Source organism: Malania oleifera, chromosome 8 (assembly GCF_029873635.1).
Source record: "Malania oleifera isolate guangnan ecotype guangnan chromosome 8, ASM2987363v1, whole genome shotgun sequence".
Lineage (NCBI taxonomy): Eukaryota > Viridiplantae > Streptophyta > Magnoliopsida > Santalales > Ximeniaceae > Malania > Malania oleifera.
Window position 1 is genome coordinate 87,948,389 of NC_080424.1, and position 16,475 is coordinate 87,964,863.

General features: G+C 38.1%; 1 protein-coding gene across 2 annotated transcripts; it reads left to right on the plus strand.

Annotated features, from left to right (window-relative positions):
* Positions 1 to 1,802: 1,802 nt before the first annotated feature.
* On the plus strand, positions 1,803 to 16,475 carry LOC131162828 (probable carboxylesterase 2). 2 transcript variants are annotated; one of them, XM_058119430.1, is made up of 3 exons: positions 1,803 to 2,898; positions 14,190 to 14,314; positions 14,748 to 14,783. In XM_058119430.1, exons 1-3 carry the CDS (start codon positions 2,004 to 2,006, stop codon positions 14,766 to 14,768), a joined length of 1,041 nt encoding a protein of 346 aa, XP_057975413.1. In that variant the 5' UTR covers positions 1,803 to 2,003; the 3' UTR covers positions 14,769 to 14,783. The 2 variants fall into 2 exon arrangements, with proteins under 2 accessions (XP_057975413.1, XP_057975414.1); XM_058119431.1 differs by lacking the exons at positions 14,190 to 14,314; positions 14,748 to 14,783 and adding an exon at positions 16,216 to 16,475.

Consider the following 16,475-nt stretch of genomic DNA (forward strand, 5'->3'; position numbering starts at 1 on the left):
TTTTAATTAATGTAATTATTTAATTTAAAATTTTCAAAACTAATTTGAAAAATAGTTTCCGAAACATGCAAATTTTTTTAATAATACGGGTATAAATTTCAATGCAATCACATACATATTTTACTTCAAAACTCTCAGCTAGTGTATTGCAACTTAAATAAAATAAAAACATTATTGACCTTTGTTCTTTTACAATTATGATTTTTCGCTGAATAATATATATATAGACTTCATAGATATGAAGCGGAAGTCTGGTGGCCTTGGTATTTCCTTACTCTAAATGGGTTAAGAAGCAATAGTCTAATAATATATTTTTGTGAAAAAAAAATTAGTAGTCGATTAACATAAAAAATACATTAAATTTATGAACAATATTTTGATTTTATACATTATTAATATTTAATTTTTTTTAAAAAATTTTAATAATATTAAAATAAATTTTATTTCCAATAGTATTTAAAATAAAAGAAAAATATAATGAAAAATGAGTTTTCTCATTTTTCTTTCCTTTCCTTTTCATTTTTTAAGGAAAATACAATGAAAAAAAATTGTTAATTAAAGAAAAAAAATTGTGCAAAATTTTGTTGGATGGGTAAGTAGCTTCAAGTGAGTTTTTTCTCATTTTAATATTATTTTATAATAAAATATTAAATAATACTTTATTTGGAAAAAAAATTCTCATTTTAAGACTTATGTAATCTCGCTTGATGGTGCAGCGAGATTTGAAAGACCAAGCAAATCGGATGTTGACACGTAGCAAGCAAATCTCGCTGGACCATCCAGCGAGATTTGCTTGGGAAATGCACTGACACGTGGCCAATCTCGCTGAACCATCTAGGGAATTTGCTTCGGTCATTGAAGTTCCCTTTCTCCCTCATACTTCTTTGCAAACAGAGAGCAAAGAGCAGAGAGTTGTAAAGAGGAGGAGAGGACGACAGCCAGAAGCCTACTCGCTAAATATTTTTTTAAATGAAAATTTTTTTTTTTGGTTTTTCTTACTAGATTATCAATTTTTTTTTTAGATTTTCAAAAATTATACAAGAATTAGAATTCTTAAAAATAATAAATTTTTTTCTAACTTCTTTGTTTCAATTTTAAAAAGTTTAAAAACAAGATGAAAATTTTATAATAATTTAAAAGTTAGAGGCAAATTTTTTTTTCTTCAACTAAATAGCACTAAATTTTTTTTTTTCTAGTTTTATACACATCTTCAAACTTTTAAAAAATAAATTGAGTTTTTCAATTAAAAAAATAAAAAATAATAGTCAAAAAGATTTTTTGTAACTGAAGACACCATTAGTTTATATTTAAAATATTAATAAATAAGTGACTAAACCATAGTTAGGTTAAATAAAATATCAATCACAATTCATAAAAAATGAAAAAGATTAATTTCTCATCTTCCCATTGCTTAATTGTTTTGGACTGGGTCTATTTGTTTTTCGGATTTGCCATCATGATTAGAGATGAACATTTAGTTGGTTCGGTGAATTTGGTTAATTAACCAAATTAATTGAAAAATTTTGATTACAAAATCTCATTAATCGAATCGAACAAAATTCCATATTTAACCGAACTCAAAATTGACCGAACTGAATTTCAATTAAATCGGTTAACTGATTTTAACCAATTTAATATTTTAATTTATATAATATATAAAATACTTTAATATATAATATATAATATATAATATATATAATTAATTATTATTAATTTATACTACTTGACTAATTTGGTTAACCTAACCCAAAAATCAAATCCAAAATCAAAAACCGAAATTCAATGAAAATGAAAAAGAAATCAAACCGAATAAATTTTTAATTGGATGGAATTTACCTGATTAATTCAGCTAATTTAATTTTAACCTAATTATTGCACACCCAAGTCATGACCCTCCGACCATAAAATCTCTTGTCTTCGTTCTCCCTGTCTGCGTACTTCCTATCCTACTTTCTTTCATTTTCTTTTCTTCCGAACAGTCCCTCTTTCTTCCTCTTCAACTCATGGACTCAGCGAAACCAGAGGTATCTCTCGAGGTTCCGCCTTATCTTCGAGTTTACAAAGATGGTACCATCGAAAGACTCCTCGGAAACGGCGTCGTCCCCGCCTCAGTCGATCCCCAATCCGGCGTTCTCTCTAAAGACGTCGTCGTTGTCCCCGAAACCGGCGTATCCGCCCGCCTCTACCGCCCCAGCCCTTCGCCCGACCCCCGCAAACTTCCCCTTCTGCTTTACTTCCACGGCGGAGCCTTCTGCATTTCCTCCGCCTCCGACCCTATGTACCACCGCAGCCTCAACTCCCTTGTCGCCGAGGCCGACGTCGTCGCCGTCTCTGTCGACTACCGTCTAGCGCCGGAGAATCCTCTCCCCGCCGCCTACGAGGACTCGTGGGCCGCACTTCAGTGGGTCGCCGGAGAATTGGGTCGGGAAGCTTGGCTAAGGGAGCACGCCGATTTTGACCGGGTCTTCCTGGTCGGAGACAGCGCCGGAGCAAACATTGCGCACCACTTGGCTTTGCGGGTTGCGGAGTCGGATCGGGTTGGCGGGTTGAGTATCCGCGGCGTCGTTTTGATCCACCCTTACTTCTGGGGGCAAGAGCCGATCGGGTCGGAGGTGGAGGATCCGGCGAGGAAGGCGATGGTGGACAGGTGGTGGGGGTTCGTGTGCCCGTCGGAGAGAGGGAACGAGGATCCGATGATCAACCCGTTTGCGGATGGGGCTCCGAATTTGGCGGGGCTGGGGTGTGGTCTGGTGCTTGTGTGTGTGGCGGAGAGGGATATATTAAGAGACAGAGGACGGCTTTACTACGAGTCGTTGGTGAAGAGTGGGTGGGGCGGGACGGCGGAGATGGTGGCGACGCCGGGGGAGGATCACGGGTTCTATATGTTCGACCCGAACTGTAAGAACGCTCTTGATTTGTTCAAACGCTTGGCTTCTTTCATAAATGAAAGCGCATGATTGAAATTAATAATTATTATTTTGCAGTCAGAAATGAAATAGAATGAAAATCGAAAAGAATCCAATTCTATTTAATTTTGCTACATAGCTGAAAAGTTTAATCAAAAAATTTTATTTGACAAAATAGAAGGAAGAAAAATAGGTTGACAAATTAATTTTTTATTACAGAAAATTTTGAGACCATAAAAATTTAAGCATTCTAAAATACAAGTGCCCATCCCATAATTCATCCAATACATTCTTTCATTCCTTTTAAATAATCGTAGATACACACACACACACACACAAAGATGGTTCCGTTTGAGACAAGTGATTTGACTCTAAACCTACAAATTGAATCGAATGATTGAGCTATACAAAATGAAAAACTGCCAATCGACCCATAAACCATTCGAAATCGATTTTTAGGGTTGATTCGATTTGGGTTGATCGAGTTATTGAACACCCTTATCTTTGGATGACTTGAGAGGCTAAATTTAGCATTGTCCACTTGCTTTCTTACATAACTTAGTGAAATATTCAAATAACATTGAAATTCTTTTCCTTTGATTATTCCCTTTATTTTTTTTCCTTTTAAATAAATCCTCTCTCCTACACTTAATGATTTTTTAATGTATATAGAGTAAAATCATAAGTTAGTCCCTATACTACTAAGTAAAATATATTTTAATTCTTGTACTTTTATTAGTACAATTAAGGACTTTTACTCATTAATTTCATGCAATTGTTTTTGTCATGTTAATTAATTCTAAAATTGTGTATTGAATTGATACCATAATTATAATTAATATTATAAGAAATAAAATTTGTTTCAATATAATTAGAGATAAAAAGGGTAATGACATAAAAGACCAACTTTTTACCATTAATTTACTATATATTTATTTTTTTTTTTATCTTCTTTGATAATTGATATATAAAATTGAATTGTTTCGTATTTTTTGTTTCAATTTTAAAATATTAAAACAATAATCAATTAATTCTCCTTTTATTATTCTCTTGCCCCTACTTTAAATCTCGTTTGGAACTTGAAAACTATTAAATATTTTTTTTGAACAAAGACAAGAAGCATGGTTTCAAGAGGAAAAAACTGGATCAATGAAAAAGTGCTCAATGACACAAAACCAAGTTACATAGTAGGACTTAAGTATTTAGTTTTTTCCCTTTTAAAATTTTTAAATATTTATTTTTCATGCATTGCAGAGCTAAATTTTAAAAATCAAACCAAATCAATCATCTCTTTTTTGTTATAATTTGATTAAGTTTGTCCCTGATTCATTCCCATCCTTGGTGACATTTTTTGAATGAAAACAAAGCCATTGTGGAGAGAGAGAGAGAGAGAGAGAGAGAGAGAGAGAGAGAGAGAGAGAGAGAGAGAGGAGAGAGAGAGAGAGAGAGAGAGAGAGAGAGAGAGAGAGAGAGAGAGAGAATTAAGATATAAATTGTGATGCCTCGATTTCCATACAATTTTTTTTGAATAGTAAACAAATTAATTAAATATTCATTCGTCATCCATAATATTCACAAATCGGCCACGTCAACAATCCTATTACCATTTGTACGACTCGACCCGCATTGGGTATCGGGTAAAAAGTCATTTTATTTATAAAACCTAACAGCAGAAGACAGTGTACCTATATTATTCAGAATACAATACCCAGAGTATCTATATACACACATATACATCATTATCACAAACTCAAAAACTACTTAACACTAGGAGAATACATCTCCCCTAATTCAAAAATTCACCCTGTGTGTCAGAGTCTCAGCTCCCAATGGTCATGGAGCTCTATCGGCTGACCTATCTCTGTCCTCTGAAAAATTTAGATAATTTGGGTAAGACATATCTTAGTAAGAAGGAATAAATTATTCACAATGTGTAGCCATATGAGTTCAGTTATAACATGCTTTACTTTTCAAACCATCGTTTCATCTGAAAAAATATACTGATATACACATTCTCATACTCATATAGATATACAACACAAGCTTTTATAAGCTTTAAAACCATTTCTTAAATTCAATAATTTTAACACATAAATATCTACGAAGTCCCGAGAATAGGGAAGATTACCCGCCTATACAGGTAGCTTCCCTCTGCCTTAACACCTTATGCAGTCAGGTATGACCACATCTGATACCTATTAGTAGGGGTGAGCAAACGGTCGGTTCGGCCATATTCGGTTAATTAACCGAATTAACCGAAAATTTCGGTTAAAGAATACTGTTAACCGAACCGACCGAACCGTTTGGCCTCACCGAACCGAACCCGATCGAATTTCTTTTTTGGGTAATTCGGTTAACCGAATTTAACCGAGAAGTGAGGGAAGTGGGGAAGCCGTGAGGCGTGAAGGTGTATTCGAGAAGTGAGGGAAGGGGGGAAGCCGGGAAGGTGTATTTTACTATCCAAATTCTGGATTGATGCGGAGGAGAGGTGGTTAGGGAGACGATTGGGCTCGAGCGAGCTTGACGCCGATGAGGAGTCGTCGGGGGTGGTTCTCACTTCTCAGTGAACTGGTATGTGCGCGAGAGAAGAGAAATGAGAATGAGAGGGAGCTTGTGTGCTGGTGACGTTGTGACGATGGACGGCGAGAGCGACGGCGATGGCGGTGCGGAGCAGTGAGTTCGGATGAGCGAGAGAGAGGCAGTGACTCAGTGATGGCGTTCCGATTTCAGAGAGCAGTGACTGTGTATAGTGTAGTCTGTGTTGGTGACGATGGCCGGCGATGGCTACGACGATGGACACAGACGAATAGATGATGACATCGCATGAAGATGGAGTCTGGTGGTGTGGACTACGGAGGACAGAGCTCAGGTGAGCGAGAGAGAGGCAGATTGGTAGTGACTCACTGCTAGTGAAGGAGGGCCTTCTGTGTTCTGGCTTCCGAGAGCAGTGAGAACTGAGAGTGTCTGAGTGTGAGACTGAGTGAGAGTTCGAGAGAAAACCAGAATAATAATAACCAAAATTTAATTTACTAATTTATATTTAAATTTTAATTAATTATTAATTCGGTTAATCGGTTAACCGAATTAACATTCTCCATTCACCGAACCGAAACCTGATTCACTGAAATGTTGGAAAGCATAACCGAACCGACCGAATTGAATTTTTTAACCGAACCGAACCGACCAATTTCGGTCGGTTAATTCGGTTAATTCGGTTTTCCCCGAATTATGCTCACCCCTACCTATTAGGACACTCACCTTACTCAGTAAGCCCTCAGGCGGAGAGTTTCACTTCGCCTTAATTATTTATGTCATTAACTCACACAGTTCATTCGTCATATTTAACATTCTTTATTTCTAAATTTCCATTCTTTCTTTTATTTCTCATTTTAGAAAATTTTATTATTCTTTCACTTTCCATTTTCATTTTACTTTTCGACTCATGAGTATCTTTGGTATCAAATACCAACATAACGTCTGTAACTCATGGCCACCTTGAGGATCTTTCTATCCACACCATGCTTCCCCCCATGGTCAAGGTTGTGCGGCCTGAAGGTTGGATCTAACCACGGTTGACCAACCTGGTTAGATCAAAGTATCATATCACATATCGTGTTTATAGTATGACTAGCCGGCCTATAACCCTGATCTGGACTCAGGGGGCCCAACAACCGTACACAATGGCTCAGTTGACTGTCACGCCACATGCTCCAAGAGTCTGTGTAGTTGCACTAACACCACTAGCAATGGTACCATGCTCAATATCATAACCATCCAACAGGGTTTACTACCACATACCCGCAATCATTATGCGGTATTGGCATTCCATCAATCATATTCCAGTATATCATAATTCAGTTCAATATAAATATTCTCATCATTTTCTGTGCATATTTCATCATCTCGTAATAATATATCTCATATTTCACGTATTTTCATATTTTTCCAAAATACTCATACCAGTAATTTGTACAAACTCATTTCTCATGCAAATAATTTCCACTCACATATAAATATCACATTTCATTATTTTTCACTAGTCACATCAATCATTCTTATTTCAATATTTTCTCAGAAAATACCTATCGTTATATTTCATATTTTTCAATACATGTCATGTGTCACACATTTTTCATCTAATATTCATAACATATTATTTTCACACTCTAAAATATCACAATTTAAAATCACTCAAATGCCACACAATTTATCTGATATTTATATCATAATAATTTCCAAACAAAATACCATAAACACATTTTCACATATTAATTTAAACAGTAATTCTAAAAATACTGTTATAATTTATTCCCTTTACCTGACTTATTGAGAGTCTCGCTAGAACCCCAAATCCTATGCCCTTGGCGCCCGAAATTCAACTCCTGTAAATTTGTATTTTTCTCAGATTAATTAACCTATTTCTCCAAAATAATACCCATCTAACCTTCCCAGACTCTGTATACCTCAAATTAATATTTAAACTAACATTTAATAGCCTCACTTAATTTTCTGAATTTTACTTGCGGGTCCCAAAATTACACCTGTAGCGCCTACTCAGATCCTAAATTTTAGAAATCCCACTTCAACCCTAGATGCTCAACATTTTAGCATTTCTAAATTAATCCTAATTAATTAAAAATAAGCCCCTTAATAACTCCTGTACCCCAAATTTGGGGTTTTGCCCACGATGACTCCACAAGAATTCCGTCCCGCTAGACTTGTAGAGAATCATTCCTAGATTCTCGTGGTGGTATCCATTTGTCAATTGGGCTTATAATTTGTAAGAAATTAAAGAAAAAGAAAATATTAGCTTACCCCATGCGTTTACGCTGCTCCTACCACCGATTCGCTCCGGTAGAAATGATGGCAATGGAGAATGGAGTCCAGTGATATGTTTCGATTTTTGATCAGGCGAAAATCCACCACAAAATCGAGGAGAGAGGGAGAGAGAATGAGAGGGGAGAGAGAGAGAGTTCAGTTGGAGGGGGAGGGGGGGGGGGGCGCTCTGGACTGCGTAGGAGCCTTCCTGCAATCTTTTTTTTTTCTTCCTTTGCTTCCTTCAGGAATGATTCTAAATGAAGTATAATAATAATAATAATAATAATAATAATAATAATAATAATAATATATTTAATTAATATTAATAATAATATATTTTATTAATAAAAATAAAAATAAATAAATTTTAATTATTTTTTTTCTTTTTTTATAATTACAATTAATTAATTAATTTTTCTTTTGGAATCACTCCACTAATATTCTATATCCCTTTTTTGGGGGGGGGGGGGGTAATACATTCTCCCCTCCTTATAAAAATTTCATTCTCAAAATTTGCTTATTCATCAGTTTTCCATCCTTAGAGAGAAAATGCCCCAATTTTATTAATTACCCTCACTTATGGTGAAGGAATACCGTGGTTACAATAGGGTTCTGAGTGATTACAACTTTTCCAAAATTCTCCCAAAGCTATTCATATTTCAAAATTAAAAACCCTATCTATCCTACATTACACTATACAAATAAAAATATACAATATTATTCTTTTTACTCTAACTGGCTCAACTCTAAATTCCACTGAACAAGTGTGGATATCTTTGCCGCATCTGATCCTCTAGTTCCCAGGAAGCCTCCTCAATGGCATGATTGTGCCACAAAGCTTTCACTAGTGGAATCTTCTTCGTGCGTAACTCTTGTTCCTTCCAATCAAGAATCTGCACTGGCACTTCCTCATAAGTTAAAGTGTCTCTTAACTCCAGTGCTTCATAGCTGATCACATAGGAGGGGTCTGTGACGTATTTCCTCAGCATAGCAACGTGGAATACGTCATGGATCCTATATAGGACCGGTGGTAATGCCAAACGATAGGCAACTGGACCCACTCTTTCAAGAATCTCGAATGGTCCAATATACCTAGGGCTTAACTTACCCTTCCTCCCGAATCTCATAACTCCCTTCATCGGTGCCACCTTTAGGAACACGTGATCTCTTGCGTCAAACTCCAATTCTCCCTTATGAGTATCAGCATAACTCTTCTTCCGGCTCTGCGCTATCTTGATCTTGTCTCTGATGAGTCTGAATTTATTCTGAGTCTCCTGTATCAGCTCTGGCCCCAATACCTGTCTCTCTCCAACCTTATCCCAGTATAACGGGAATTGGCACCTCTTGCCATAAAGCGCCTTATGCGGTGCCATCCCAATGCTAGCCTGGTAGCTGTTGTTATACGCAAATTCAACTAGTGGCAGATATTGCATCCAATGACCTCCAAAGTCTAGCACACATGCTCATAGCATATCCTCCAGAATTTGTATCGTCCTCTCCATCTGCCCATCTGTTTGAGGATGAAATGCTGTGCTGAATGACAACTAAGAACCCATGGCCCCTTACAGACTCTTCCAAAAGTGAGATGTGAACCGTGGGTCTCTATCTGAAACTATGGACACCGGGACGCCGTGAAGCCTAACTATCTCCTGGGTGTATAACTCAGCTAATCTGTCCATGGAGTAGCTAACTCTAATCGACAAAAAGTGGGCAGTCTTTGTTAGTCGATCCACCACTACCCAAATAGCATCCTGTTTAAGCAATGCCAACTGTAATCCTGTGACGAAATCCATCACTATATGCTCCCACTTCCATTCAGGAATGTGAAGTGACTGCAATGATCCCGTCAGTCTCTAGTGCTCAGCCTTCACTTGCTGGCACATCAAATACTGATCCACATACTGGGCTATCTCCCTCTTCATGTTGCTCTACTAGAAGGACTCTCGAAGATCCCTATACATTTTAGTGCTACCTCGATGTACAGTATACAGGGACCGATGTGTTTCCTCCAGAATGACCTTCTTGATTTCAGGATCGGCAGGAATGCATAACCTAGTACTGAACCTCAATGCTCCATCATTTGAAATGCTGAACTCTATTTCCTGACCATCCTGTACCCTCTCCAAAAGCTCTACTAGTTTTGCATCATTCCTTTAAGCTACTTTAATCCTCTCTTGTAGAGTCGGCTGCAAAATCAAGTCAGTAATGAATGCCTGGTGATCGCCCTCTACTAGCTCCACACCAAGTCTCTCTAGATCCATCTGAATCGGATGATGAATCTCCATTGCAGATACAGATGAATCCACTAATTTCTGACTCAAAGCATTAGCAACCACATTAGCCTTTCTTAGGTGGTAGCTGATAGTGTAGTCATAATCCTTTATTAGCTATAGCCATCTCCTCTGCCTCATGTTTAATTTCTTCTACATGAAGAAATACTTTAAGCTCTTATGGTCAGTAAATATCTCACACCTACCCCCATATAGATAGTGCCTCCAAATCTATAGTACGTAAATAATCGCCGCCAACTCCAGATCGTGGGTAAGGTAGTTCTTCTCATATTCTTTCAATTGTCGTGAGGCATAGGTTATTACTCTTCCCCGCTGCATCAATACGCATTCGAGCCCTTTATGGGACGCATCACTGTAAATCAAAAACCCCTCTTTTGTTAAAGGAATCGTCAACACAGGTGCAGTGATGAGTCGCTGCTTCAATTCCTGGAAGCTCTGTTCACATTCATCAGACAACTCAAACTTCACCCCTTTCCTGGTTAATCTGGTTAGAGGGCTTGACAGTCTCGAGAAGCCCTCAACAAACCTACGGTAGTACCCAGCCAATCCTAGGAAACTCCTAATCTTGTGTACATTCTTTGGTCATACCTAGTCTACTACCGTCTCAATCTTACTCGGATCAACAGAAATACCACCCCTGGATATAACGTGTTCAAGGAAGGTAACCTTTTCCAACTAGAACTCACACTTCTTGAGCTTTGCATACAACTTCTTTTCTCGCAACACCTGCGACACTATACTCAGATACTCCTTATGCTTCTCTGGGCTCTTCGAATACACCAGTATATTATCAATAAACACTACCATAAACTTATCCAAATAATGGTGAAAGACCCTGTTCATCAAATCCATAAACACTGTAGGAGTATTCGTTAAACCAAACGGCATAACTAGAAATTTATAATGGCCATACTGTGTTCTAAATGCCGTCTTCGGAATATCTTCTGCTCTGAATTTCACCTGATGGTACCTCGATCGTAAGTCTATCTTCGAAAAGATCCGTGTCCCCTATAACTGGTCAAACAAATCATCAATACGCGGGAGAGGGTATTTATTCTTGATAGTCACTATGTTTATTTCTCGATAGTTGATGCACAACCTCATCGAGTCATCCTTCTTCCTCACAAACAAAATCGGTGCTCCCTAGGGCGACACACTGGGCTGAATAAAACCCTTATCTAATAGTTCCTGCAATTGCTCTTTCAATTCTTTTAGCTCTGCTAGTGCCATTCTATACGGTGCCTTTGAAATTCGCGCTGTCCCTGGCACTAGATCAATAACGAACTCTACCTTATGATCAAGAGGTAGTCCTGGCAAATCCCTAGGGAATACATTAGGAAAATCCCTCACCATTGGGATATCCTCCACCCTTAGCTCCCCTTCTGACCCTGCCTTCATATAGGCTAAATATCCCTAATAGCCTTCTGATAGCAATCTACGTGCCTGAATAGCCGATAGTAACTGAGGTGGGGTGCGCACACGTGATCCCACAAATATGTACTCCTGTCCCTCTAGAGGTCTGAATACTACCACTCTCTGATGGCAATTAATGCTAGCATAGTGGGAAGCTAGCCAATCCATACCCAAGATTATCTCAAACCCATGCATGTCTAAAACCACTAGATTAGCTAACAAAAACCTCCCCTGAATACCCACCGGACAGTCTCTAAGTACCTTTCTACATATCCCAACAGCCCCAGTCGGCGTAGCAATAGACAAACTAATATTTAACTGCTGAGGCTCAAACCCACACAATTTAATGTATTCCCAGGCGATAAAAGAATGAGTCGCCCAAGAATCAAATAAGACAGTAGCTTTAAATGATAGTATTAAAACCGTACCTGTCACCACATCTCTTGTTGCCTCAGCATCTCTTGGCGTTAGTGCATACACTCGTGCCGGAGCAGTATTCCTTTGCTTTCCACCTCGAGGTGCTTGATAGCCTCCTCTGTATGGTCAAGGAGTAGTTGCTACCGCTGGTGGTGCTTGGCAGTTCCTCGCGATATGTCCAGGCTGGTGGCACTGATAGCAGACAACCTCCCTCACTCGACACTCTCCTGGGTGCCTCCTTAAACATCTGGGACAAGGAGAGGACATCTGTCTGCCCTGCACTGCTCAATCTCCTCCTCCCTGTCATCGTCCCCCTCTGCTATCATATCTCCTTTACAGCCCTCGACTGGGTCTTTCCTAAAAATTAGAAGGCGCGGGGCTCTTCCTTTGGCTCTGGTCTGCTGCACATCTCTGTATGCTACTTTCAATCACCGCAACCCTATCCACTATCTCCGAGAAGGTTTGAGCTTGGAAACCTACCACCTGCTCATACAGGTTCTGCCTCAAGCTCTCCTCAAACTTCCTCACCTTCCTCTTCTCATTTGGCACCATATACGGGGCAAACCGGGACAGCTCAACAAACCTCGTTGCGTGTTGCTGCACCGTCATAGACCCTTGTGTCAGATATAGAAACTCTAATGACTTCGCACTCCTAACCGTAGCGAGAAAGTACCGCTTGAAGAAAATCTCCCCAAAGCGACTCTATGTCATCGCTATAGGATCCGGCCTCTACTCCTCTAGTACTCTCACTGACCTGCACCAGCGCTTTGCCTCCCTGGTCAATTTAAATGTAGCAAATAACACCTTCTGCTCATCTGTACATGAGAGGACTGCCAGTATGTCCTCTATGTCTTGAACCCAGTTCTCTGCTACCAATGGGTCTGCTTCTCCAACAAAAGACGGGGGTCGCACACGCATGAACTGCTCGATCGTATAGCTCCGCTCCCCTGACCTCCTAGCCATCTCAGCCGTCACCTGCTGAGTGATGCTATGCAACACTACTTCAGGGTCTCCACCACCCATACTGGAAGGTCCTACTCCATCACCTCCCGCACTCGTGTTACTATTCCCCAAATCCATCCCACAAAGGATACCATCACATAACCCATACACTACAATAACTTATAAATTACTTTTCTATCCACATCCGTAATCCCCATTTAAGATTCAGTCCTACCACTTAGAGACACGACCTAGCGATAGTATCCATGGTTTTCCTGAAATCGTCACCTGAGGAAAAACACAAAAACAATCTCGGTATTCCTGTCTCTAGGCCGCAAGATAGAATCCTAAATTCTCACCTTATCCTCAAACAACCACTAACTCACATTTCAATCTACCCATCTCCTATTTCTCTTAAAATCCACTCCTTGGTATTGTATTCCGCTGTCTACTAAAGTCTACAGAACCTAGCAACCTAAGCTCTGATACCAAACTGTGACGCCCCGATTTCTATACAATTTTTTTTCAATAATAAATAAATTAATTAAATATTCACTCGTCATCCATAACATTCACAAATCAGCCACGTCAACAACCCTACTACCATTCGTACGACCCGAACCGCATTAGGTACCAGGTAAAAAGTTATTTTATTTATAAAACCTAACAACGGAAGACAATGTATTTATATCATGCAGAATACAATACCCATAGTATCTACATACACACATATATATCATTATCACAAACTCAAAAACTACTCAACACTAGGAGAATTACACCTCCCTTAGTCTAGAAACTGACCCTGTGTGTCAGGGTCTTAGTTCCCAATAGTCATGGAGCTCTATCGCCTGACCTATCTCTGTCCCCTAAAAAATTTAGATAATTTGGGTGAGACACATCTTAGTAAGAAGGAATAAATTATTCACAGTGTGTGTCCATATGAGTTCAGTTATAACATTCTTTACTTTTCAAACCATCGTTTCATCTGACAAAATACACTGATATACACATTCTTATACTCATATAAATATACAATACAAGCTTTTATAAGCTTTAAAACCATTTCTTAAATTCAATAATTTCAACACATAAATATCTGCGAAGTTCCTAAGAATAGGGAAGATTACCCGCCCATATAGGTAGCTTCCCTTTGCCTTAACACGTTATGCAGCCAGGTATGACCACATCTGATACCTATCAGGGTACTCACCTTACTTAGTAAGCCCTCAGGCGGAGAGTTTCACTTTGCCTTATTTATTTATGTCATTAACTCACACCGTTCATTTCTCATATTTAACATTCTTTATTTCTAAATTTCCATTCTTTCTTTCATTTCTCATTTTAGAAAATTTTATTATTCTTTCACTTTCCATTTTCATTTTACTTTCCGGCTCATAAGTATCCCTGCTATCAAATACCAACATCACGTCTGTAACTCATGACCACCTTGAGGATCTTTCTCCACTGCCGTCATTTCTATCAGAACGAATTGGTGGTAGGAGCGGCGTAGACGTATCTCCTGGGGTAAGCTAATTTCTCCTTTTTCTTTAACTTCTTGCAAATTATAAGCCCAATCGACAAACGGATATCATCACGAGAATCTAGGGATGATTCTCTACAAGTCTAGCAGGATGGATTCTCGTGGGGTTGTCGTGGGCAAAAACCCAAATTTGGGGCACGAGGGTTATTAAGGGGCTTATTTTTAATTAATTATGATTAATTTAGAAATGCTAAAATGTTGAACATCTAGGGTTGAAGTGGGATTTCTGAAATTTAGGGTCCGGGTGAGCGCCTCGGGTATAATTTTGGGACCCGCGGGTATAATTCAAAAAATTAAGTGGGGCTATTAAATGTTAGTTTAAATATTAATTTGAGGTATATGGAGCTTGGGAAAGGTTAGATGAGTATTATTTTGGATAAATAGGTTAATTAATTTAGGAAAAATGTAAATTTACAGGAGTTGAATTTCAGGCACTAAGGGCGTAGGATTTGGGGTTTTAGCAAGACTCTCAGTAAGTCAGGTAAGAGGAATAAATTACAGTAGTATTTTTAGAATTACTGTTTAAATTAATATGTGAAAATGTGCTTATGATATTTTGTCTGGAAATTATTATGATATAAATATCAGATAAATTGTGTGGCATTTGAGTGATTTTAAATTGTGATATTTTGGAATGTGAAAATAATATGTTATGAATATTAGATGAAAGCTGTGTGGCACATGACATGTATTGAAAATTGTGAAATATAACGATGGGTATTTTCTGAGAAAATATTGAAATGAGAATGATTGATGTGATTAGTGAAAAATAATGAAATGTGATATTTATATGTGAGTGGAAATTATTTGCATGAGAAATGAGTTTGTACAAATTACTGGTATGAGTATTTTGGAAAAATGTGAAAATACGTGAAATATGATATATATTATTACGAGATAATGAAATGTGCACATAAAATGATGAGAATATTTATATTGTACTGAATTGTGATATACTGGAATATGATTGATGGAATGCCAATACCGCATAATGATTGCAGGTATATAGTAGTAAACCCTGTTGGATGGTTATGATATTGAGCACGGTACCGTTGCTAGTGGTGTTAGTGCAACCACACGGACTCTTGGAGCGTGTGGCGTGATAGTCGACTGAGCCATTGTGTAGGGTTGTTGGGCTCTCTAAGTTCGGATCAGGGTTATAGGCCGGTCAGTCGTACTACATACGTGATATGTGATATGATACTTTGATCTAACCGGGTCGGCCAACCGCGGTTAGATCCAGCCTTCGGGTCGCACAATCTTGATCATGGGGGGAAGCATGGCGTGGATAGAAGGATCCTTGGGGTGGCCATGAGTTACAGACGCAATGTTGGTATTTGATACCAAGGATACTCATGAGAAGGAAAGTAAAATGAAAATGGAAAGTGAAAAAATGATAAAATTGGCTAAAATGAGAAATAAAAGAAAGAATGGAAATTTAGAAATAAAGAATGTTAAATATGAGAAATGAACTGTGTGAGTTAATGACATAAATAATTAAGGCGAAGTGAAACTCTCTGCCTGAGGGCTTACTGAGTAAGGTGAGTGCCTTGATAGGTATCAAATGTGGTTATACCTGGCTGCATAATGTGTTAGGGCAGAGGAAAGTTACCTGTATGAGCGGGTAATCTTTCGTATTCTCAAGAACTTTGCTGATATTTATGTGTTGAAATTATTGAATTTAAGAAATAGTTTTAAAGCTTATAAAAGCTTGTGTTGTATATGTATATGAGTATGAGAATGTGTATATTAATGTATTTTCTTAGATGAAACGATGGTTTGAAAAGTAAAGCATGTTATAACTGAACTTATATGGCCACACACTGTGAATAATTTGTTCCTTCTTACTGAAATGTGTCTCACCCAAATTATCTAAATTTTTTAGGGGACAGAGATAGGCCAGGGGACAGAGTTCCGTGACCATTGGGAGTTGAGACCCTGACACACAGGGTGAGTTTCTGGACTAGGAGAGGTGTAATTCTCCTAGTGTTGAGTAGTTTTTGAGTTTGTGATAATGATGTATATGTGTGTATGTAGATACTTTGGATATTGTATTCTGAATGATATAAATACACTGTCTTTCGCTGTTAGGTTTTATAAATAAAATGACTTTTTACCCGGTATTCAATGCGGGTCGGGTTGTAC